The sequence below is a fragment of the Talpa europaea genome (assembly GCF_964194135.1).
Source record: "Talpa europaea genome assembly, chromosome: 11".
Classification (NCBI taxonomy): Eukaryota; Metazoa; Chordata; class Mammalia; order Eulipotyphla; family Talpidae; genus Talpa; species Talpa europaea.
In genome coordinates, this window is record NC_140078.1 from 60,671,358 (window position 1) to 60,696,666 (window position 25,309).

Below are 25,309 nucleotides of genomic sequence, written 5' to 3' on the forward strand. Positions count from 1 at the left end.
CAAAAGGTATTTGGTTTGGAAAGGACATACATCTCAATACACATTGCTTTCATATTTGGAAGTGTCTCTGTGAATGGCACTGCTGTAGTCTATGTTTGTGTGCTCATGGCCAAAAGACCAGAAGTAATAATAATAGTTTATTTTATAACTTGGTGGCCCTTTCCAGAATTATACCCATTGGCTTCCAGTCCTTGGCTCCATGCACTAACACTTTGGGACCCTCAAGGGCCTTCACCTTACTCCTCAGAGTGCCATCCTAGATGCTGCATTTGCTGGGTCTTCCCGCCTTGCTGCCAGCTGCTGCCTGATCCTCTGAGAGTCTGTGCACTCCTAGAAAACAACTGCTTCTCAAGAAGAGCAAGTCCTGAGTTTAGTAATCTCATGTTCCACATCTCTCCACAATCCCCTGCATTTGGTAACATGGGTTACTCTGGATTTGTTGCTTCTTTTTAATCATTACACAACACATACTGTGTGCCAGGCCCTGTGCTAGGTGCAGGAGATTAAAAAACAAAAAATAACATGTTGTGTGCACCATGTAGAAGAAGAGCCAGATACACATAGGTAGTTATCAGACTATACTATAACACTATGTGATGAGTGATTGAGAGGCAGTAATGCTGTGTGACTAATGCATGAGCTTTGGGCTCAGAAACTCTGAGTTTGAAGCCTGAAACCTGGCCCAGTTACTGAGCTTCTCCAAGTCCTAGTTTCTCCGTTATAAAGTGGAGATAATAAAAGAATGTACTTCATAGAACTGTCAAAAAGATTAAATGAGATAATCCATGAACAGCACTCAGCTCAAGACCTGGCAAGCCTCAGCTCAAGCACTTGATAATTAGTGACTATTCGGGGCATTTTTGTGAGCTAGTTATACAGTGTGAGTACAGTGTTGGATATGACAGGATCACAAAAGAGGGACACCCCACTCATTGTCCTTTATCTTCCTTGTGTTCAGAAGTCAGCTAACTTCCCAAACACTGCCTGTAATAAATATTACCAGACTCTGATCATTTCAAATTAAAGCACACTTTTATTTCAGTTCTGGGAAACCTTTAAGAGGTTTTTATCTTAGTAGCCATAGACAGTGCACCACAAAGTAAAAGAAATGAACAGAAAAGAATGTAATAATGAGAAATAGATTTATTTATTGATGTGTAACCCCACCAAAAAGCCAAGATTTTTGATGCTTTCTCCACTGGCTAATTTGTCTGTCGGGTATGTAGCACTCTGTGAAGGACATTGACCATGTGAAATACATCTAAGCCAGAGTTTTCCAGAGTTCTATCAGTATTAAAAGCAGCACTGTCCCTTTGAGCTACAAAGGTGACTGATGTTAACTGGATCAAGGCATGGACAAATCATTTGTTAAAACATCTGAAGGAGGCAGTATGGTTGCATGGCTAAGAGTTTGGGTTGTGTTCCCTGCTTGTGATGCTGGACATGTTACCTAGCTTCTCTGAGTTTCAATTTCCTCATCTGTAGCTATGGAGATAATAATTACCAGCATTTCACAGGATAACCAAGAGGGTATAAAAAGATAAAATGTTTGTACGGTCATTTTTTGAGATAGCAGTTTGCACCTAGCACAGTCATCGCTGCATAAATATTAGCTGTTTTTATTATAAATACAGTCCTGATTAGACTGGACACTTTTTTCTTTTCGCCTGGGCCAGGTTACCATTTTTAAATCTGCTAGTCAAGTTGAGATTCAATAGTGACCTAACAACTTGAGGTGAGTCATGGGTCATGGTAGAAAGCTGAAAGCACAGCTGCAGGTTTGGTGGACAAGAAAAGCAACTCAGTGTCCCCATGGGTTTGTCAGGGCAGCCTCCAATGGTTTGAATTCTATCCAGCTTCCAGAGTCTCAGAAGTCTGGCCCCGCCCCATAATGCAAGGTATGTTGAATCCCATCTGAGCTGAACTTCCTTGGGTAACAGAAGAGGTTCAGACAGACTGAGTTAGTGCACACTGAGCTGGCCAAAAAATCCTACAAACTAGGTCTGAGGATAGCATCATGGGGATATAGTATGGGGGACCCCAGAGCACTGGCTGCAGACCTCTTTGTAGCTTAAAGTGTCTCATTCCAGAACTCTTAGGGTTTCCAGGAGGAGTCTTCCTCAGCTCAATGACCAAGCATGATAAATGCCCAAAGAGATGAACAGCAGCACAATAATCATAAATGATAAATTAATGATCATGGTTTTTTGACAGTATTGCTAATCATTTAATAATTCTTGTCATTGATAATCATGACGATAATAGCAGTTAGAGTTATAATGTGGGAATTAAAGAGATTCAGTTTCTAGGCCAACTTTGCTAACAATTCACTCAGACAAAATGGGTAAACTGTTGAATTTCTTCTCAGTTTTCTCATTTGTGAAATGGGTGTGGAGGTAGCTATTTTACTGCGTGCCTTATGTGGTAGGAAGGGCACTATCTATCCTGTTTACCTATTATAAAGTCAGAAACTTCATCAGTACTTAGTAAATATGTGTTGATCACAAATAAAAGTGATCACCACTGTTTCTAGACTATGTCTTACATATTATTTTGGGAAGGGAATGTAGTCAAAATATGTTGGTTTCTCATCCTGTTCCAAGTCTGTTGCTACTATAAGCATTCTGAAATAAGATTTTTTTAAAGATTTATTTATTTATGCATATAAGAGCTGGAGTACAGGCCAGACATGGGGGCGGGGGGAGGTGAGAAGATTTGCCAGAGACACAGTGGGAAACAGACTGACTGAAATACACTGCTGAGGGGAGCAGCGGGTGAGACAGGAGAGGTCTGCTTTGCCATGTGGGTTGCTCCCCGGCCTGCCAGGGATCGAACTTGTGCTTCAGAGGCTTCAGATTGCTTCATAGTGCAGTGCTTACCCCCTTGTGCCACCAGGGAGACCCTGAAATAAGATTATTTTAATGCTGAGGAAACTGAGGTATACAGATGTTAATTAACTTACCTAAGTCTTACAGCTCATAAGTGACAAGCTAGAATTTGAATTAAGAATGGTGGGTTCAAAACCCTATGCCTTGTCACATCTCCTTTACTAGAATAAAGGTTCCCCTATCAGGAGCTTCTGTCTGTACATCTAGTATTTTGCTGTTGTGTTTGAAATCTGTTGTTTCTTGCTAGGTGTCATGCCCACTTCTGTTCTGCTTCTTCAATCAATTTAATGCACTTGGATCTCCCCAAATATTACTGGAGAAAAGGGGGATATATCATTAGGGGTATATTGTATGGGAGACCCCAGAACACTTGGCTCCAGACCTCTTTGTGGCTTACAGTGTCTCATTCCAAGGGGATATAGGAGGCGTTTTCCTATACACCCCTTTTTTCCATTGTTCTATTGCTCTTGTCAAATCTTTGAATTCTGTCTCTCTTTGAGTTTAGTTAATGGGATTTATTTCAGTATAACATTGAGACTAGAAGTTAGATTTTCACCATTTACAAAAGAATAACCATAAATAAGCAACAAACATAGAGTAAAATGTTCAAACCTGTAGTCAAACAAATGCCCGCAAAAGTGACAGTGACAATATAAACCACAAGAAAAAGTGAATGAGGACACCTAATACAAGCAAAAAGCTCTGAATTTTCAGTTTTACCACCCTGATGGAAAGAATTTTGGGAACAAGTGTCCCAAGCCTTGAATGTGTGAAATGGTATATTGAAAGTAGCAGTGTGTTTTGGTTTTAAATATTTGTTTTATTTATTTATACAAGAACCAAATGCGCCAAATGCGCGGGAGGGTAATAGGATTCACCAGAGACAGAACAAGGAACAGAACAGGCAGATTGACGAAATACAGTGCTGAGGGGAGCAGCGGGAGAGGCAGGAGAGGTCTGCCGCACCATGTGGGACCCTTACCAGCCAGCTGGGATCAAACCGGCGCTGCAGAGGCTGCGGAGAGCTTCACAGTGCGGTGCTCAACCACCTGCGCCACCAGGGGAGGCTGAAAGCAGCACTGTGTTTTTCGATGAGCATAGTTCTAGTTCCTGCAACTTTGCAAAAGCACCAGTTGTTCATTGATAAATGAAGAAATGATGTCCTCTCTAAGTCTTTACCCCAAGGAAATAATCAGAAATGAAATCAAAATTAATTTCCAGCCCAATCTCAATAATAGAACAATGGTCAAGCAGTTTATATCCATAAAGATGTCATAAAGTTATTAAAAATCATTCAGTGGTTATTTTACAATATAGAATTTGGGTCATCATGAAGCAAAATGAAAAAAAAAACGGTTCATAATTATTTCTGTTCCTCTTTCTTAGTTCTTTAAAAGAATCTGTATTCTTGACATCATCTGTTTATTAAGTGTCTTCCATGTGCCTAGCACTGTGCTAAGTACTAGATATATAATACAAACAAAATATAGTCCTCTGCTCATGGAGCTTACAAAATATCAGAGAATTCAGCTATTAAACAATCACACAAGTAAATAATTACAAACCCAATGATCGTTAGGGTGGAAAATAGAGCATTATGTTCAAGAGAATTTAACACTGGAACTAAATTTAAACTGGGAAATGAAGGAACATATTCCCTGGGAAAAATGGTACTTAAGCCATGAAGAAGTAGCAGGGTGAAAAGTAGGGTGGAAAGCATTGCCAACAGAGGGAGCCCTGTACATAACCAGCCACCTCCCTGTTACTACTGAGAGGTCAGGTGTTGACCCAGATCAGATGAAGCCCCATCTCAAAGTCTAGAAATGCAGCTTCCAAGAATAAAGAATCCAAGAATGCAAGGAAATGTTAGTGGTTACCCTGGAATAGTTTATAGATAGAGCAAATATATAAAGCAGGGGGAAAGTTCTTGCCAAGTTGATTACATGCTAATTCCAAGTGATTCCTTATAGTACTCTGTCAAGACCCCTGGCAACTTTCTGAGCATCTGTCTTGCATTTGCCTAACAAGTTAATTAACACTTTTGTCATTCTGGCAGCTTTGGAGGGAAAGAGATGAGGAAGTGACAGCCAAGGCTGCCTCGGGTTAACCCTGCACTGTCCTGACCAGAAAAGAAGGCTGGGTTTAGCATTGTCAATGTAAATGTCTCCACACTGATCTCTGTGATTCTGTTCCCAGCTGGGGCACCCAGGGCGACTTCTCCACCACCCATGCACTGCCCGCTGTGAAGGTGAAGCTGTTCACAGAGAGCACAGGTGTTTTGGCTTTGGAGGACAAGGAGCTCGGACGGGTAAGTGTTCCCCACCATAAGGAGCTCTGAGGTAGGTGTCCCTGTATCCCAGTAGGCAGCATTGCCAAGCACTGAAAGGCCAGGTTTCAGAGTTTGAATCCTGGGTTATACTCTCCATTAACTATATGACCTTGAGCAAGCCCCTCAACCTCTTCCCGGCCACCGTTTTTCCTTTGCAAATCTAGTGTGCATTGCAAAAGACCAAGAAGGGTTCTCAAGCCATCAAACACGCTTTAAAGCAAAGATCTTTCATACCATTTGCTACTATCTTGAAGTGAAATTCTTAGTAAATGTAACATACCTACCCATCTAATAATTTTTAAATCAACACAATAAAATAATATGAAGGAGAAATAAAAGGGAATCAATAATAAAATAATTTCAAAATGTTAAGATTCAGCCACAAGCACACTAGAAGACCCAAGAAAGGAGCCTTTTCTTGCTTCCAAAGGGAGAATCTCTGTGAAGGGGACAACCACAAAATCCACTGCAGAGGATGGACTCAAAAGCCTGACTATCAGTAACGTGGTTTCTCAAAATAGTAAGCAATACTTGGTAACAACTTTTCATTGATTTCCCTGGAAAAATGCCAAAAACCTCTGTGTGTAAAAAGATGTAAGATCTGGCCTCCCTGGTGGCGCAAGGGGTTAAGCACTGCGCTGTGAAGCAATCTGAACCCTCTGCAGCACGAGTTCGATCCCTGGCCAGCCAGGGAGCAACCCACATGGCAAAGCAGACCTCTCTTGTCTCGCCTGCTGCTCCCCTCAGCAGTGTATTTCAGTTAGTCTGCCTGTTCTGTTCCCCACTCTGTCTCTGGTGAATCCTCTCACCGCCCCCCCACCACACTCGCATCTCTGGCCTGTGCCCCAGGTCTTGTATGCATAAATAAATAAATCTTTAAAAAAAAAAAGATGTAAGATCTAGTCTCGATGCATTACAAACAGATTTTTTCTGCCATCCTCATATCCTGCGGGAATATTCAGAAATGAAGTGGGAGGCAGGATGTCCCTCCTTGTGGAGGGTGATGCATTCATCACGCAATATTTAGTAACCTGGGCCCCATCCATTTACTACCAGCACAGCACAGCACCAGTTTTTTTGTCAAACAGAAATGTTCCCCAAATTTCTGAGACATCAATCCCTTTGAATACCACTGAGATAATAACAACTCTTCTCAAATATCAGATATTGATTCTGCATCAAGCAGCCAATATTTTCAAAATGTAAGTTGGATTTGTCACTTGCTGGCTTAAAATGTTTCCGTTACCCCACACTGCTTATAATAAAATCTGAACACTTCAGCAGAGCCTACAAAGACTCACATGATATGGCGCCCACCCACTTCCCTGGCCTCATCTGCTGCCACATTTCTCCTCCTCCACTATGCCTCTGTGTCTCTGACTGCATTTCAGCCCCTCAAATAAACCAAATAGGGAGGTGCCTTCTGCTGGAGCTCCTTCCCCAGCCCTCAGCTCTTCAAAAGGCTACTTTCTCCTCTGTATAAACAAACATCACCTCCACCTCGGAAAGCCCTTTTCCTAAGTGCCTAACCTCTTTTAGTAGCTACCTCAGCCCCCCTCCCTCCACTTCACATTCTCAAATGAACTTGTCACCAAGGAAAGAGAATTTACAGAAATTTCAGCTTCCATGTCCCCCAGTGGACCGTATTAATTCCATGGGGCTAGAAACCTAAACTACTTTGTTAATGACCAATACCCAGAGCCTAGCACTTAGTCTTTCAATAAATTGCACCTTGTAGTGGTTGAATGCATAGTCGCTTCTGAAAGCTGTGTGACCTTAGCCAAGACATTTAACCTCTCTGTGCTTCTGATATATCATCTAGAAAGTAAGGAGAGACCATCCCCACAGAAGCACACAGGCACACATACTTCACAATGCCAGCAAGAGCACACTAACTGTGCTTTCTTTTTTCTACCTTTCTTTTTTCATTTCCATAATCTGACTTTGAATTATGGAACTGACCAGGAACCATATTACTAGGATGGAGACAACATGGAAGTAGAAAATAACTAGGGCTAATAGCAAAAATAGTAACACCACCAATCCCCAAAAAAATGGAGGAAAAAGAGGAAAAAAAGGAAGTCTAGCTGTTTCCTTTGAGAAAGACATGTATTTCTGTCTCTAGGAAAGAGAAACAGAGAGTAGTCTTTTGTTTTACTTCAGACTTTTCCTTCATTTTTTTTTTTTTTTTAAGAAGAATCCTGTCAATCCTGAGAATCTCTGGGATCCAGGATATTGGTATTAAAGGAGACAATTCCCGGCATGCTCAACCTGAGACCACCAAAGGGCTCCAGAAGACCCAGTCATCCCTTGAAATTGTTTACAAATGTCGGGGGAGGGGACTGGGTGCATTTTTCTGAACTCACTAGACCAAAGCATTTACCAACATCTCAAAGCTGTTTCCATTCAAAAAAGCTAAAACCACTGGGCTAGTCAAACCCTTTCATTTTATACATGAGAAATCCAATTCCCTGGAAGGCAGGAAACTTACCCAGAGCCACCCAGTTAGATACTTAGCCCTTGTTACGCATTTACAGTTGGCCAGGCCACCACCCTAAGGACTTGATGTGCAGCCCCTCAGTGCTTCCTCACAGTAACCCTACTGGGGGCCTAGATGAGGCTACTTTTGGTAAGTAGCTTACCAAGAGTGATGTCTTTTCAGTTCCAGAGCTATTTTCACTATACTTTGTTGTCCCTATGCAAAAGTAGAATTCTTGGCTCTACTATGCTGGTGAAGACTACTGCCTCAGCCCCACAGACCCATCTGTTCCTTAATAACTCCTTATTTCCTCTAGCACCCTTACATATTCCCCCCAAAGATTGGTTTATTCTTCCTTCCTGCCAAAGAAACTTCAATTGCAGCGGATGGCCCTTGTGCCAGCTGGGGCGCCCTCTTCTGGCAGCACTTTAGCAAGCAGTGGTTGTATAAAAAACAGTGCCCTCTTTTTTAATTTTGCAACCCTTGGGGAGAATATTTCTGTTTTAGTTCTTCCAGTACCACTACATTCAAAATCCCTGTGCTACATTCATTCAAGAATATTTGGGTTGTCCCATTTTACTAACCTTTTTAATTGAAGAAATAATGCATGTATATTGTAAAACAAAATAAATAGTGGAAGTTAAGGTTCCCTCTCACTTCACTCCATTATTCTTTCCCAAAGAAAAACCCTGTTCTCTATTTATTATCTATTCTTCCCATAATACTCTATGCATGTGCAAGCATAACCTATACACATATATCTGTATACATCTCCCTTGAAAAATAAATAAAAAGAAGACAATTGGTAGTGATTATATATATATTGCTCTGTGCTTTGCTTGAAATAGTATGTTTGGGAATTAGTTCCTATGAGATAATACTGACTCCCTCATTTTCATAACTGAGTGTATTCCATTGTGCAGATGTATTATAATTGTTTAGATTGTTCCAGTCTTTGGCTAAATAAGCAATGTTTCAGATTCAAAAAAGCATTGAATTTAATTCTTTGCATATATGCATATAGGATGCATTTGAAAATAATGTTCCTAAATATAATTTTAACAGATACTACCAAACTTTCCCCTAAGGAGTATGCACTAAGTTATACTTCCACAAAAGTGTGGCTTTTTACCCACACCCTTACTAACACTGTATTAACAAAGTTTTATCCATCAGATAGGATTGTGGGCACCTTGTGTCCTGTCATTTTTGCTTTGCACAGAATATATAGGAGTACTTACTGTCAAAAATACTCAACCTCACTGAAGTTAAAGGATATAGACATTAAAACCAGAAATTAGAGTACAGCATGGTAAATGCTCTGGAAATGCATAGCAAAGGGACAAATTCCAGTCTGAGGTGCTGGAAGTCTTTGGGAGGAGGATACAGAGATAGGAAAACATAGTAGGTCTTGGAGGGGTTCAGCTAGGGAAAGGCTCAGCGTAAAGTAATACCCCAGTACTGCCTATGTGCCCAGGTAACTAAGAGAAGCTGGGGCTGGCTTGTGGGCAGCTTACTGCATGGGGTGGCTTGTGTTCCCACATCAGCATCACCACATCAAAGCACAGCACACATGGGCCTCGGCTGAGATGACGAAGTGCTTGATTAGCAGCCTGGAATGTCCAGATGAGGTGTCTGGAAGGCTGGGGGCTTGTGTGCATTCAAAGGGACCCTAATAATTCAGCATACTGACACACACAAAGGAGTCGTTGGCCCGTCGGACGCATGGCAGGGTGGAGATGAAGATGGAGAAGAATTGCATTGACCTCATCACTCCATGTACCCTGAGAGGGGGTTCTCCCCGGGGAGCGATCACGTGTGCGAAGAAGGCTTTGTGGAGCGGCCAGTAATGAGCTGCGGCCATTTGCGTTGGCGAATGGACACCATATTGCCAGTGGGAAACACGCCCAGGATCCATATGGCGGAAGGCCTGTTAACGAGCTCCGGATGCCCAGATCGCTGCTCCCACTTTGATTTTGACAAATGGGCAGGGACAGAAGGAAGCCTGGGACCTTTCCTGTTGCTGATCTGGCCCTGGCTGGCCAGACCCTCCCTTTCTTGTGTCCCAGTCCATTCTCCGCCTTCACCTCTTGGGAGGCAAGGTCAACCTCCCAGGATCCTCTTTGCGCTGGCTCGCAGGTGATGGAACGTGATGTGCGGTGTCATTTAGGGACACGCATGATCTGAGGTAAGGGAGAGGTCACCACCACCCAATGGTACTCTGATTTACTCAGGTGCTTAAATGTCCTAGTCCAGGTCTCGGTCCGCCAGTCAAATAAGTGAGTTTCTACACTGGATGATGGAATTTTAAGTAAATTAACCCTCACAAAATACAAAAAACTATGTGCTGAAAACGATACTGGTGTCGCAAGCCTGGCAAACAACGCTAAAATGGTCGCGCTAACACACACCAGTGCTGCTAGCAGTTCTGTCATTCACATCGTGAGATAAAAACAATGTAATCAGAATAAGATTTCGGGCAAGACATGAGGAAATTATTCACAAGACTACTTGAAATGTATATCCAGTATCATTAACAATGAGCCTTGCCCTAAATGAATATGGTAAATTATAATACATTTGGAAATGTGGTAAATATAACATTTACCACATATGGTAGTTTTACCATATTTTACCGTGTATATATGATAAAATACAGCTTCAAAAATAGCTTATTCTCCCAGTCTTCTAGTACAAAGACACCACAATTATCAAGATATTTAAAATAGCTTTTTAACTTTAGCCTATCTTTTTAAAAGTCTATATTTGTGTATGTTTTATGATATATGTAACTATATTACTATATTAAGTAAGTATGTAAAAATATGACTATTTTACTAATATACAATATTTTCAACTTTTTAAAGTTATCTTATAAATTATTATTTTACTGATATTAATATTAACTAATCTTAATAATAATAGTGATTTATTTAGATACTTGGCAGATTGCACAATTTACAAATTGAAAATTGCTCAAAATATTTCACTGAATTAGGGCATGATCAAAAATATTTTGGCAGCCACTGTCCTCCTTAATTTTCAATCATGTCATAAAAAATTGAGGGACTCATATTCTGTGTTTAGCAAGAATATATACATTTTCTTTCATCTGGGAAGGGATTTTAATGGGAAAAAAGAATAAGGTCTGGAATCAGAAGGGATGAAAAATTACCCTTCACAGGGTGCTTCAGAGTATTTTCTTCCATGGTCTCCTACTCTTATTCCACAATCATAAGGAAAGCCATTGATTCTACTCTCCACATCTGGGCAAGCTCGCATGATGGCAGCAAGGCTGACGTGGCATCTGGAAGGCCAGAGTATCCACCCCTGGGACTCTGAAGCCTTCTTCCAGTGGTCCCTCTCTAGAGATCAGAGAAACCCAGGAAAGGAGCCTGCCTTCCCCACACCTGGAGAAATAGATGCTTTGAAAACAAAGCCAAATCAATATGCCACAAAACCAGGGCATCTGCCTTCACAGAAACAGATCTTCAAGACCAGTTTTTATTGTGCCTTTATATAGTTCATGTTCCCATAGTTTAGGGGACTTTCCAAATATTTCACTCTTTCCCAAGTGCACATTCTCCAGATCCCATGGGGCTCCGGAGAACCCTTTTGTTGTAAAATTAAAAGTGGATTTACTGAGATGGCTACTTCTTGCTTAGGAGCTTAGAGCACCTAAGACCATGAGCACATAGGTTGAAACCCAAATCAGCGTCCCAGTCTGAGTACACTGGCAATAGCCATTTATTAAAAACTGGTCCTTCTTCAAGCTGTATGTGCTTCCTTTTATGCCAGGATAAAGTGATGAAGTGTCAAGTCCTGTTTATTTTTTTAAAGATTTATTTATTTATGCATTCAAAAGCTGGGGTAAAGGCCAAAGATGTGGGGCGGGGGGGTAGGGGGTGAGAGGATTCACCAGAGGCAGAGTAGGGAACAGAACAGACAGACTGACTGAAATACACTGCTGAGGGGAGCAGCGGGTGAGGCAGGAGAGGTCTGCTTCGCCATGTGGGTTGCTCCTTGGCCAGCCAGGGATCGAACTTGTGCTGCAGAGGCTGCAGTTTGCTTCATAGTGCGGTGCTTAACCCCTTGCGCCACCAGGGAGGCCCTAAGTCTTGTTTAAATTGGGTTGAAATCTGTAAGCAAGTCCTTTCCCTTCTTTAAGTTTTAATTTCTTACTCATCAACTAAAGTGCCTTCCATTTTCCTTTGCAGCCTTTGAGGGAATTCTCATTTTGAAATAGTGGAAGAAATCCTGAAGAATGGGGAAGAGAGTAGACTAGAAATACTCTTAACACGGAAGGATATGTCTTCCTTTCACACCCCCATCTTCTTACATGAAGAGAATATTGTGTGGGGAACATTCTGTGTTCTGCTCTGCTTTCATCCTTCTGAAAAGTGAAAAAGCAGGATCACAGAAATCATGATCTTTATGTGTACAGAATTAACCAGGGAGAGAGAGAAGAGAGCCAGAGGCCACTACTTCTATACTCAGACAGGGCTGCTTGGTATGAGGACCGTGACTGGTGGTCCAGTGACCAGCCCTCCACTTCATTTAACTGCCCTCCCACTGACTGTAGGGCCTAGACAAGACACTGACTCTCAGCAGCAAAATTTCTCATCTATACAAGCCTGCCTATCACAGTTTCATTTTCTGGCTAAGTTGGTTATCCATTTTCCCTACAGGTTATTCTTCATCCCACCCCTAACAGCCCCAAACAGTCAGAATGGCACAAAATGACTGTCTCCAAGAACTGCCCCGATCAAGACCTCAAAATCAAACTTGCTGTCAGGATGGATAAGCCTCAGAACATGAAGCATTCTGGGTAAGTGTCTCTTCTCTTGGTGACAATTTCCGACACCTTCATTCATTTCTTAAAATATTTTTAAAAAGAAAAACTGATTGTTGGAGACCTGCAAGAAGGAAATATAAAGGATAGTGAGTGATTGTTAATTCCTTAGTTCTTCATATGATTACTGAATATGAGTTTATGCTATCAAGATAGTATCATCTTTTCCTCTTTTTGAAAAGATGTCTAGTACAATTCAAAGCTTTCCTTAGAAGCATTCTGGGTGACTCTAGTTTAGAAGTTTTTATTGATTGTATACCTTCTCAAAGGCATCCAGATATTTCAGACTACAAATGACTCACTTATACATTCATTAACAACCCACATCCACGAGGTGTGAGCAGTTACTGTTGATGGCCTTCAAATAATCAGTTCACATCAAATCAGTTTCAGTGTTTAATATCGCATTTATTTATTTATTTGTTTGTTTATTTATTTATTTATTTATTGCTTAGACAAACTGAGGTGTAGGCCACAGGTGCAGGGGGTGAGAGGATTCACCAGAGACAGAATGGGGAGAAAAATAGGTGGATTTACTGAAATACACTGCTAAGGGGAGCAGCAGGAGAGACAGCAGAGGTCTGTGCTGTATGTGGGTTAGCTCCCTAACCAGGGATCGAACTCAGACCATAGCAGTGACCATGCTTAGACAACCACTAGGCCACCAGGAAGGCCCCTTAATGTAGCATTATATTAGTGACCATAGAGTAGGAAAAAAATGATCATATTCAGTTTCTTAAGATTTGAGAGGACTGCCCAATGAACTAATTTTAAGTATGATAAAATACAATAGTAAAATATAGTTTTATAGATCAAACTAATGATAAGTATAGAAACTATTTATTGACAGCTGGGTACATGCTGAGCCATGGTCCAATAAACTAAATGCTTGGCCTCACTATCTGAGAAAATTCAGCCACTTGGAGAGGAGTGCCATATAACTCAGATCAAGGAATGTTTAACCCAGAGAAGGACTCTGTAGGTTCCGTTTGCCAACAAGCTAGGAGTAAGAGGAGTAAGAGGGAGTAAGACGGTTCTATGAAAGGGCTTTAAATGGCAAAACTGACATGAAAACTAAGAATTGTTTATGTACTGGAAGTTTGGAGAATTCAGGAACCAAATACCAGGGTCTAATCACTGATGTAAAAAATTAAAACAGAAGCCTATGGTGGCCCTGACCTAATCAGGGGAATGCTTAAAAGAGACTCTAAGGTCAGAGAGAGAGAGGTATAAAAACTGTTTCTCTTTTCACTTTGAAGAAGCAGTACATAGTGGGACTGTTTATGGGGTGGGGCAACCACTGGAAACTGAAGGGCTCAGTCCCACAGCTATAAGAAACTAAATTCAGCCAACAGCCTGGATGCATTGGGAGAGGACTGTGAGTTTTAGAAGAGAATGCAGTTTGGCCAAGATCTGGATTCCAACCCTGAGAGACCCTGACCAAAGAACACAATGGAGACATGCCCAGCTCCTGAACCATGAAGCTATGATGTAATAATAAGCATGTGTTATTTCAGAAAAAGGCAAAACAAAACCAGAAATCTATGAGAAGTCCAGGATGGAGCAATCAGAACAGGAAGTATGTATCCCAGTGAGAAGACCACAGCAGCTTGTGGTCAGAGGGTAAAGAACAGGACCCTGGCTTGGTTCTTTGGAGTTCTCAGAAGCAAGGAAAGCTCAAGGTCCTAGAGAAAGATAGATAATTACCAGTCGGGGTTTAAAAGAAGGAGGCTGACCCCTACGGGAAGCAAAATTACCAGTGAGCTGAAGAACATATACTGAACTTGAGTTTTAAATTCAATTTGGAGACTCTGCATGGCAATATCTTGAGGACAAGCCATTCCCAGTGAGCTGAAGACCATATACTGAACTTGAGTTTTAAATTCAATTTGGAGATGCTACATGACAATGTCTTGAGGACAAGCTGTTCCCAGAACCTGAAATGGGTTTATGCCATATGACTGTGGGGAGCTGAACCAGACCCTTCCTACATACTCAGTCCCTTCTCAAATATCCATGATGAAATGCAGCAGCTTCTCCTCAATTAAATTAGGATGCATGAAGATGTGTCATGAAATGTTTCTGAGGTGAGCTTTCTTTCCCTATTATCACACCTTGGCATATATTCCAAAAATGTTCAGTGGAGTTTCTCCTCATATCTCTTCCTTCAGTGTTAACATCCAAGTTTCAATGTTAACATCCAGGAGGTCTTAGGGAGTCTGTTAGGTTCCCATATCACACAGGATAAGATTCCATGTCTTTATCAAAATAGTCACTTATAAATAATATAATATTTGCTTAAGGACAGAGCATGAATGAACAGAATGGAGAGAGAGAGAAAAATGCAGAGCCTAGAGTCAGTGTATTTGTATTCAAAACTACTTTCTTTTTTCAAATTTCCTTAAAAGTGTCAGCAGCTAAACCCACTTTTCTCAACCCTTTTGAAACACTATACTAGGAATTTTACAAATGCTCTCTTACTTAGTCCTCATGACAAGCATTTGACAATAAGTACTACTTTCCCGATTGGACAAATTTCCATTTCCCACATTTTTTTCATTTACTCTGTTGGAAACTGATCTGGATTTAGTCATTTTTCTATCGATTCATTTATCAAAGTGTTATCATATTTTAGGGTAATAATTTAGCAATGAGAAATATGTATTCACTGCTACCAGTTTCCATAGCTATTTCCTATCTCCGGGCTGCCAGTTAAAAATTACCCCTGCTGGGAAATATGCCAGAAAGACCTAACATAACTTTGATAAGTGGACAATGGACTTCTTAATAACACTGTCAGAGCCATTGTGGCCTAAATCAGGGATGAACAACCTAGCTGTGCAAAGGTGATTCAGGGAAAACAAAAATGGTTGTGGACGACGTATTTTCTTTTTTAATCAAATTTTATTGATTTGCTATTCGCTTACATAATTATATAGTTAGGCACAACTTCATCATGTGCACATTCTCCATTCACCCTCCACCAGAATACCAGTGCTAATACCCTATCACATCACCCCCTGCCACTTTCCTTTCCTCCCCTCCATATCCCTCTGGAAACCATTTTTTCTTCACAGAGTCTAAGAGTTATTTTTGTGGTGTTTGCATTTTGTTTTCTTTGGTTATTCATATTCCACAAATGAATGAAACCATCCAGCAATTGTTTTTCACTTCTAAATTATTTCACTTCAGTCATCTCAAGATCCATCCACCATTTAATCATTTTTAATGACCAAGTAGTACTCCATTGAATAGAATACCACAATTTCTTTATCCAGTTCTCTCTTTGTCCATTTAGGTTGACTCCATGATTTGGCCATTGTGTATAATTGCTGCTGTGAACATGGAAGTAAATAATTTTTTTTCATGTTCATGTTTTCATATTCTTTGAGTGGTATTGCTGGATCATATCACATTTTGATATTTAGTTCTTTTAGGAATTTTCAGACCATTTTCCATATAGTCTCTTCTAATTTACATCCCAACCAATAGTGAATGAGTGTTTCCCTTTCTCCATATCTTCACCAACATTTGTTGGTTCCAGTTTCTTTTTATTTATATATATATATATATATATATATATATAAGACATACTGACAAGGATGAGATGGTATCTTAGTGTGGCTTTGATTGGTTTTTTTGTCATAAAAAATTGATGTTGAACATTTCTCCATGTGCCTAGAGATCATATGTATGTCTTCTTTGGAGAAGTCTCTATGTAGGTATTTTTCAGTTTTTTTTTTTTTCTTTTGTTGAATTGTCTGGGTTATTTATCTATTTTGAAAATTAACCCTTTGTTGGACATATAATGTCAAATAATTTCTCCCAAACTATAGGCTGCATTTTTTGTTCTTTTGGTGGTTTCTTTCACTGTACAAAAGCTTTTTAGTTTGATGTAGTTTGTTTATATTTGCTTTTGTTTCCTATGCATCTTTGTCTGCTGAGGTGTGTCATCTATGTTTTCCTTTATATATTTAATGTTTCAGGCCTTACATGAAAGTCTTTAATCCAGTTTGAATTAATTTTTGTATATAGAATTAAATATTGATCTAACTTCATTTTTTTTTTTTTTGCATGTGGCTGTCCACCCTTGCCAATGCCATATTTTGAAGAGGAATTTCTTTCTCCACTATGTGGCCAGGCCTTCTTTGTCAGAGAGTAAAGGTTCATATTTGTATTTATTTCTGGACCCTCAATTTATTCCATTGACGTGTTCCTGTTTTTGTACCATACTGTTTTGATTGATATCACTTTGTAGTAGCATTTGATGTCAAGGATTGTGATATCTCCATTTCCATTCTTGCCGGTCAGGATTGCTTTGGTTATTCAGGGTCTTTTGGTGTTCCACACAAATTCTATAATGTTTTTTCTATGTCCTTGAAAAATGTCATTGGAATTTTGATAGGTATTGCATTGAATCTGAAATAGCTAACTGTCCATTTTAACTATGTTTATTCTTCAAATCCATGAACACAGAATATCTTTCCCTTTTTTCATATATTCTTTTAGTTCATTTGACTAGTGTCTTATAGTTTTCAAGGTACAGGTCCTTCACCTCCTTTGATGAGTTTACTCCCAGGTATTTCAACCATTTTGGTGCAGTTGTAAATAAGATTTTCTTAACTTCTCTTTTCTCTAATTCATTGTTTGCATATAGAAATGCAACAGATTTTTCTACATTAATTTTATGTCATCCCTCCCTCTATACTGTATTCATTTATTATTTAATACTTTTGTCATCTTTTGGATGTTCTATGTATAAGATCATATCATTTCCAACACTGGTAGTTTTACTTCTTTCTGATTTGGATTCCTCTTATGTCTTTTTCTTGCCCAGTTGCCTGGCTCAGACTTCCAATACTTTGTTCAACAATAGTGGTGGACATCTGTGTCTTGTTCTTATCTTCAGGGGAATGCTTTCAGTTTTCACCATTGGGGTGATGTTAGCTGTCATTTTGTCATTTATGGCCTTTGGTATGTTTAGATGTGTTCCTTTTATTCCCAATTTATTGCGTTTTCATCAGAAATGGATATTGAATCTTTTACAGTGTCTATTATAAAGGCTTTTACAGTGTATTGAAATGATCTTGTAAATTTTTTGTTGTTGATGTAGTAAATGGTTTGTGTATTTTCAATCAATTTTGCATTTCTGGAATGACTACCACTTGGTCATTATCAGTGATTCTCTTAGTCTGTTGCTGGATTCAACTTGCCAAGGTTTTTTTTTTTGTTTTGTTTTGTTTTTTTTTATAAATTTTATTGTTATATTCCCCATACAATTGCAGCCCCCCCATTCTGACCCCAATTCCTCCCCTCCCGCCTCCGCCCCCCTAAAAGTGTCTCTGGTTCATAGTTTTTTGTTGATTTTGATTTTCACTTTCTTATAGTTATTCATTTTCCTGGTCCCTTATTTAAGTTTTCTAGATTCCTGCTCTGAGTGAGACCATCCGGTATTTTTCTTTTTCTTTTTGGCTTATTTCGCTGAGCATGATCCCTTCCAGCGCCATCCATGTTGCTGCAAATTGCATGTGTTTATCTTTTTTGAATGCTGAGTAATATTCCATGGTATATATGTACCACATCTTCTTGATCCAGTCATCTATTTTTGGGCATTTGGGTTGTTTCCAAAGCTTAGCTATTGTAAACAGTGCTGCTATAAACATAGGGGTGCAGGTGTTCTTTGGAATTGATGTTTCTGTGTCCTTTGGGTAAATACCTAGGAGTGGAATTGCTGGATCATATGGAAGCTCTATGTTTAGTAGGTCCAGAAATCTCCACACAGCTCTCCACAGTGGTTGGACCAGTTTGCACTCCCACCAACAGTGCAGAAGAGTTCCTTTTTCTCCACACCCTCGCCAGCATTTGTTGTTGCTAGTTTTTTTAATATGTGCCATTCTCACTGGTGTAAGATGGTATCTCATGGTAGTTTTGATTTGCATTTCCCTGATGGCAAGTGATGTTGAACATTTTTTCATATGCCTGTTGGCCATTTGCATTTCCTCTTCAGAGAAGTTTCTTTTTAGCTCTTCTGCCCATTTTTTGACTGGATTATTTTCTTTGTTGTTGTTGAGTCTCATCAGCTCTTTGCAGATTTTTGTGATCAGTCCTTTATCATTAGTGTTGGGTGCAAAAATGTTCTCCCAGTTGGTGGGGTTTCTCTTTGTTTTTGTTATTGTCTCTTTTGCTGTGCAGAAGCTCTTTAATTTGATGTAGTCCCAGCTGTTTATCTTTGCCTTCACTATCACTGCTTTGGGTGATGTGTCTGTAAAGATGTCTTTGATGTGCAGATCACGTAGTGTTTCGCCTATATTTCCTTCTATATATTTTATGGTTTCAGGTCTTATGTCTAGTTCTTTAATCCATTTTGAGTTGATTTTTGTGTATGGTGTGAGGTAGTGGTCAAGCTTCATTCTTTTGCATGTAGCGACCCAGTTTTCCCAGCACCATTTATTGAACAAACTTTCTTTGCTCCAATGCATATTCTTTGCTCCTTTGTCAAAGATTAGTTGACCATAAATCTGTGGGTTTATTTCTGGATTTTCTATTCGATTCCATTGGTCTGTATGTCTGTTCTTGTTCCAATACCATGCAGTTTTGATGATTATGGCTTTGTAGTATAGTTTGAAGTCTGGGAGTGTAATGCCTCCATTCCCTTCTTTTTTTTTCAGGAGAGCTTTGGCTATTTGGGGTTTTTTGTGATTCCATATGAATTTCATCAATAATTGTTCTATTTCTTTGAAGAATGACATTGAAATTTTGATTGGAATAGCATTGAATCTGTATATTGCTTTTGGAAGGATGGCCATTTTAATAATGTTTATTCTTCCAATCCATGAGCAGGGGATGTCTCTCCATTTCTTTGTGTCTTCTTCTATTTCTTTTAACAGTGTTTTATAGTTTTCTTTGTATAGGTCCTTTACCTCTTTTGTTAGATTTATTCCCAAATATTTGATTTTTTTTGTTTCAATAACAAAAGGGATGGTTTTTTTGATTTCTTCTTCTTCAGATTTATTGTTTGTGTATAGGAAGGCTACTGACTTTTGCGTGTTGATTTTGTATCCTGCCACTTTACTGAACTGATTGATGAGTTGAATTAGCTTTTCTGTGGAGTTTTTGGGGTTCTCTATGTATAATATCATATCGTCTGCAAATAGTGATAGTTTGACTTCTTCTTTTCCTATTTGGATTCCTTGGATGTCTTTCTCTTGTCTTATTGCCCTGGCTAGGACTTCCAGTATTATATTGAAAAGCAGTGGTGAGAGTGGACATCCTTGTCTTGTTCCAGATCTTAATGGAATTGCTTTCAGCTTTTCACCATTGAGAATGATACTGGCTGTTGGCTTGTCATAGATGGCCTTTATGATGTTGAGGTATGTTCCTTGTATCCCAAGAATTTCAAGGGCTTTTATCATGAATGGGTGTTGCACTTTGTCGAAAGCTTTCTCAGCATCTATTGATATTATCATATGGTTTTTATATTTCTTTTTGTTGATGTGTTGGATAACGTTGATTGATTTTCGGATGTTAAACCATCCTTGTGCCCCTGGAATGAATCCTACTTGGTCGTGGTGAATTATCTTATGGATACATTGTTGGATTCTGATGGCTAAAATTTTATTGAGGATTTTTGCATCAGTGTTCATTAGGGAGATTGGCCTGTAGTTTTCCTTTTTTGTGTTGTCCTTGTTCAGTTTTGGTATTAGTGTAATGTTGGCTTCATAGAACGTGTTTGGTATTGTCCCTTCCTTCTCAATTTTTTGGAAGAGTTTGTGAAGGATAGGCACTAATTCGTCTCTGAATGTTTGGTAGAATTCATTTGTAAATCCATCAGGTCCTGGGCTTTTGTTTTGGGGAGGTTTTTGATTACCATTTCAATTTCGCTAATTGTAATTGGTCTATTTAGGTGTTCTATTTCTTATTTATCTAGCTTTGGGTGATTGTAGAGTTGTAGGAATTTGTCCATCTCCTCTATATTATTAAACTTGTTTCCATATAACTGTTCATAGTAGTTACTGATTATTCTTTTGATTTCTGCTGTGTCCGTTGTGATTTCTCCTCTTTCATTGATGATCCTGTTTATTTGTGCTTTCTCCCTTTTTTCCTTTGTGAGCCTGGCTAGGGGTTTGTCTATTTTATTGATTTTTTCAAAGAACCAGCTCTTGGTTTCATTGATCTTTTGGATTGTTTTTTTAGTTTCAATTTCATTTATTTCTGCTTTGGTTTTTATTATTTCTTTTCTTCTACTGGTTTTGGGGTTTTTTTGTTGTTCTTTTTCTAGATCTTTGAGCTTCGAGATTAGGTTGTTTCTTTGCGTTCTTTCTTGTTTCTTGATGTGAGCTTCTATTGCTATATATTTTCCTCTTATTACTGCTTTTGCTGCATCCCATACATTTAGGATATTGGTGTCCTCCTTGTCGTTCAATTCAAAAAATTTTTTAATTTCTTCTTTGATCTCCTCATTAGTCCAGTGGTCTTCCAGTAGTGTGGTTTTTAATCTCCATGAGGTAGGAAAGTTCCTTGCCTTCTTTTTATGGTTTATTTCTAGTTTGATGCCTTCATGGTCAGAAAAGATGGTTGATATGATTTCAATCTTGGTGTATCTGTTGATGTTTGTCTTGTGCCCCAGTATGTGATCGATCCTGGAGAATGATCCGTGTGCGCTTGAGAAAAATGTGTACGCCGTTTTTTGGGGGTTTAGTGTTCTATAGATGTCTGTTAAGCCCAATTGCTCTAGGTCCTTATTTAGAGCTTTGGTTTCTTTACTTATTTTTTGTCTTGTTGATCTATCCATTGTTGATAGTGGTGTGTTGAAGTCTCCCACTACGTATGTGTTTTCTCTGATGTCTGTTTTCAGAGAGGACAACAGTTGTCTGATATATTTTGGTGCTCCTTCGTTTGGTGAGTATATGTTAATGAGTGTTATTTCTTCTTGAAGTATTGTCCCCTTGATCATAATGTAGTGACCATTGGGGTCTCTTTTTATCTTTTTGAGTTTGAAATCTGTTTTATCTGATATAAGTATAGCTGTTCCTGCTTTCTTTTTTGGTCCATTTGCTTGTAGGATTGTTTTCCATCCTTTAACTTTGAGCCTATTTTTATCTTTTGTAGCTAAATGTGTTTCCTGGAGACAGCAAAAGGTTGGGTTTTGTTTCTTAATCCAGGCTGCAACTCTGTGTCTTTTTATTGAAGAGTTTAGTCCATTTACATTTAGAGTTAATATTGATATGTTAACATCTGTATTTGCCATTGTGTTTGTCTTTCCTTTGATTTTATTTATTTATTCTTTTAATAACTTTTTTTTTTTTTGGCCTTCTTTCATTGTTATTCGTCCCTCTGAGGTTCTGGCTTTAGGACTCCTTGTAGTATTTTTTGGAGTGGGGGTTTAGTTGCAATGAAATTCCGGAGTTTCTGTTTGTCTGGGAAGGTCCATATTCTTTCTTCAAAGAGGAAGGAAAGCTTTGCGGGATAGAGTATTCTTGGTTGGCATCTGTTTTCTTGGAGTCTGTTGACTATGTCCCTCCACTCTCTCCTTGCCCGTAGTGTTTCTTTGGAGAAGTCTGATGTCAGCCTGATTGGCTTTCCTTTGAATGTTATCTGTTTCTTCCCTCTTGCCAGCTTCATTATTTTTTCCTTGTCCTGGATTCTTGGGAGCTTTACTATTATGTGTCTTGCTGTATTTTTTCTTTCGTCGTGGAAGTTTGGTGTTCTTCTTGCTTCTTGTATATCAATTTTCAGCTCCTTCTTCACATTTGGGAAGTTCTCTTCAATTATCTCTTTGAATATTTTCTCTGTTCCTACTTCTCTCTCCTCTCCTTCTGGTATTCCTATAACTCTTATATTTCCTTTCCTCATGGAGTCAGATAGTTCCTGAAGTCTTTCTTCATTCTTTTTCCTTCGTACTTCTCTTTCCTTTTCTGTTTTGGTTCTTTTTATTTCTGTGTCTTCAAGAGCACTTATTCGTTCTTCCATTTCATCAATTCTGCTTTCATTGCTTTTCCCAGAATTCTTTAGTTCTTCCACTAATTCTTTGATCTCCTGCATTTCTTTTACTTCCCTCTTTAGGGACTCAATTTCATTCTTCTGATCGTTGATTATTTTTCCCTTATCATTGTTTTCCTTTATGACTTCTGTCAGTTTTTTAATCACGGCAATTTTAAATTTTCTTTCTGGGAGGCTCAGAAGTTCTTCCAAGTTACTGTCGTTGCAATCTGGGGGCTGGTTTTCTTTTTGTGGTGTGCTTTTTCTCTGGAGAGTTGCTAGGTTGCGTGTGGTTCTTCTCCTCCCTACTGTCTGTTTTCTAATTTGCCGTCTGCGTTGGGACACTGTGTTGTTGGGACTGGCCGGCATCTTGGGTGGGCTTCTCTTCTCCCCTCTGGTTCCTCCAGGAGTCATCGGCATCCCGGGCTGTGTGCGCGTCTCCCGGGGTCTTTGTTCTTCTCTCATGGCGCCCGGAGCCGTTCGCTCACCGCCGCGGCGAATCCTGCAGGGTTCGCCTCAGCTCCTGTTCAAGGGGTGTGGTGGCTGCAATAGTTCCTTTCCACTCACAGTCCCGCTTGCTGCGTCGTTTGTTCTTGGTGGCCGTTTTGGTTTGTTGTTTTCCTCCTCTCTGCCGGTCCGAGAGTGCCGCCTCTGTGGGCGGGGGAGGGGAGCCTTGCCAAGGTTTTGTTGAAGATGTTTATATCTACTTTATCAGAGATAACAGTATCTACATTTTTTTTCATTTAAATGTAAAATAACTATTGAACCCCATTGTATGGGGAAGGAGGAGAGATATATCAGAAGAGTGTCACAAGTTAGAGAATGGGACAGAGAAAGGAATTTTTAAGAGACATGACTGAGGTTCTAAATTGTATCCACTTAATGATTTAAACAGAAAAGGAAAATTAGAAGTACTATGAATTGTTCTTTCTTGGTGGACTGTGGTTCCTTGAATGAGCCATTGAACCATTCAGAATAAGTTTATTTACTGAATAGAAAAGTATCAGCCAAAAAAGACCTGTGAATTGGGCCTTAATACATTAGTATCTGGATATATTTGAGGATTAATAACTCCTAGGTGGCTTTCTAATTCTTCATCTTTTACATCCATATATTGTTTCAAGTTCAGTAAGTGTAGTCATACATGTTATCTCATTTCATGCCTGAAACATCCTCACAGGATTAGGTAGTTTTATCCTTCCATCTTAGTAAATGGCTTCTCCCTTCACCCAGTTTCTCAAATCAAGCACCTCAGAGTTATCTTTGGCATTTCACTCGCACCCCTCATCTTATCCATAATCAAATTCTTTTCACTTCATCTTCAAGCTAAATCTAGAGTTCAGCTTCAAAGTCAAGCCTCCATCACTTTTTTGTTGGACTTGCCTCATAAGCTGTCCCCCTGTTGCTGGCCTTACCTCTCTATAGTTTATGTCCACCCTGAAGCCAGGGTAGTTTTTTGTTTTTTAACACAAGTCAGATCCTGCCTCTCAAGTGATGGAAAATCTTCAATGATTCCCATGTCTTTCAGAGTGAAAGCCAATGTCATTACCATTGCTACAACACCCTGCTGGATAAGGACTCCACTGCCTATCTGACCAAAAACATTGGCCTCCTTGCTCTTCCTCAAAGACTATCAGTGTACCCCCACCTCAGGTCCTCATCCCTGCTGTGTCATCAGCCTTGGATGTCTCTTTTCCCCCACACAGATGTCTACTTGACACTCACTTTGATTTCTGCATATTCCTATACTTTTTTTTCATCAGAATACTTTCATTGACCCACCTACGTCCTCCTGCCCTGATGTTGATTTTTTTCACCAGAGCACTTGTCATCATCTCAAACATTATAAATGTATTCACTTACTAGTTCATTTTCTATCTCTCCCACCTAGACATGGGTTCCTTTTCAGAAGGAAAATTGGTCTCCATTGTTCAAAAGAGCTAGTACAAGGCCTGGCATGTAGTAAAAGTCATTTTTGTTGTATCAATGAATAAGTGAATAAATAATTGCCACTTTTAAAATAGGGAATTTGAGGCTTAGAGTGGTGAAAAGACTTGCCCAAATTAGAGTAAGCCTCAAAACCAGGTCTAGAATTTTATTATTCCTTTCAATTAACCTTAACTGAGGACCTGAAACATAAATAAGATATGGTTTTCCCATAACTCCACTTTGTGTTCATTCAATAAACCACAGTCCACCAATGAGGAATAATTCACAGGAGTTATAAATTTCCTTTTATTTTAACCAACCTTAAAGGGGCGATAATTTTTAAGTCTTAGCCAGGCTTCATATAAGATCCTTGACAACACTCATAGTGGCACCAACTTCAAACAAGATTACCTAGACTAGAGTAATTGAATATTTTTAGAATTCCATTGTTATTCCCCTTTATTAATTTTCTATAAATGTCAATTAGATCAAGTTGGTTGATGGTATTGTTCAAATCCTCTAAATCCTTACTGATTTTGAGAAAGAAATATTGAAATCTCAGATTGTAATTATCAATTTGCTTTGTTTCTCCTTGTAGTTCTGTCCATTTTTGCTTCATTTGTTATGAAGCTCTGTTATTAGATGCATAAACATTTAAGATTATTATGTCTTCTGTATGAATTGACCATTTGTCACTGTGAAATGATTTTTTTTTATCTCAATTAACATCTTCTGTCTGATATTTGCTATGTGTGACAGTAATATAGGCATTTCAGTTTTTAAAAAACTTATGTTAGTATGATGAATCCTTTCCATTCTTTTATTTTTAGCCTATTTGTGTCTTTATATTTTAA

The 25,309-nt window shown here is 39.2% G+C and overlaps 1 protein-coding gene across 17 annotated transcripts in view; it reads left to right on the forward strand.

Moving 5' to 3' along the window:
- Positions 1 to 25,309, forward strand: part of CADPS (calcium dependent secretion activator) — a gene marked incomplete at both ends in the record, with an annotated part of 442,011 nt that overhangs the window by 252,782 nt on the left and 163,920 nt on the right. For all 17 annotated transcript variants that reach the window (XM_084246953.1, XM_084246956.1, XM_084246954.1 and 14 more), the window contains 2 exons: positions 5,085 to 5,196; positions 12,385 to 12,524. In XM_084246953.1, coding sequence (XP_084103079.1) covers positions 5,085 to 5,196; positions 12,385 to 12,524 — 252 coding nt within the window. The remainder of the gene's footprint in view (positions 1 to 5,084; positions 5,197 to 12,384; positions 12,525 to 25,309) is intronic.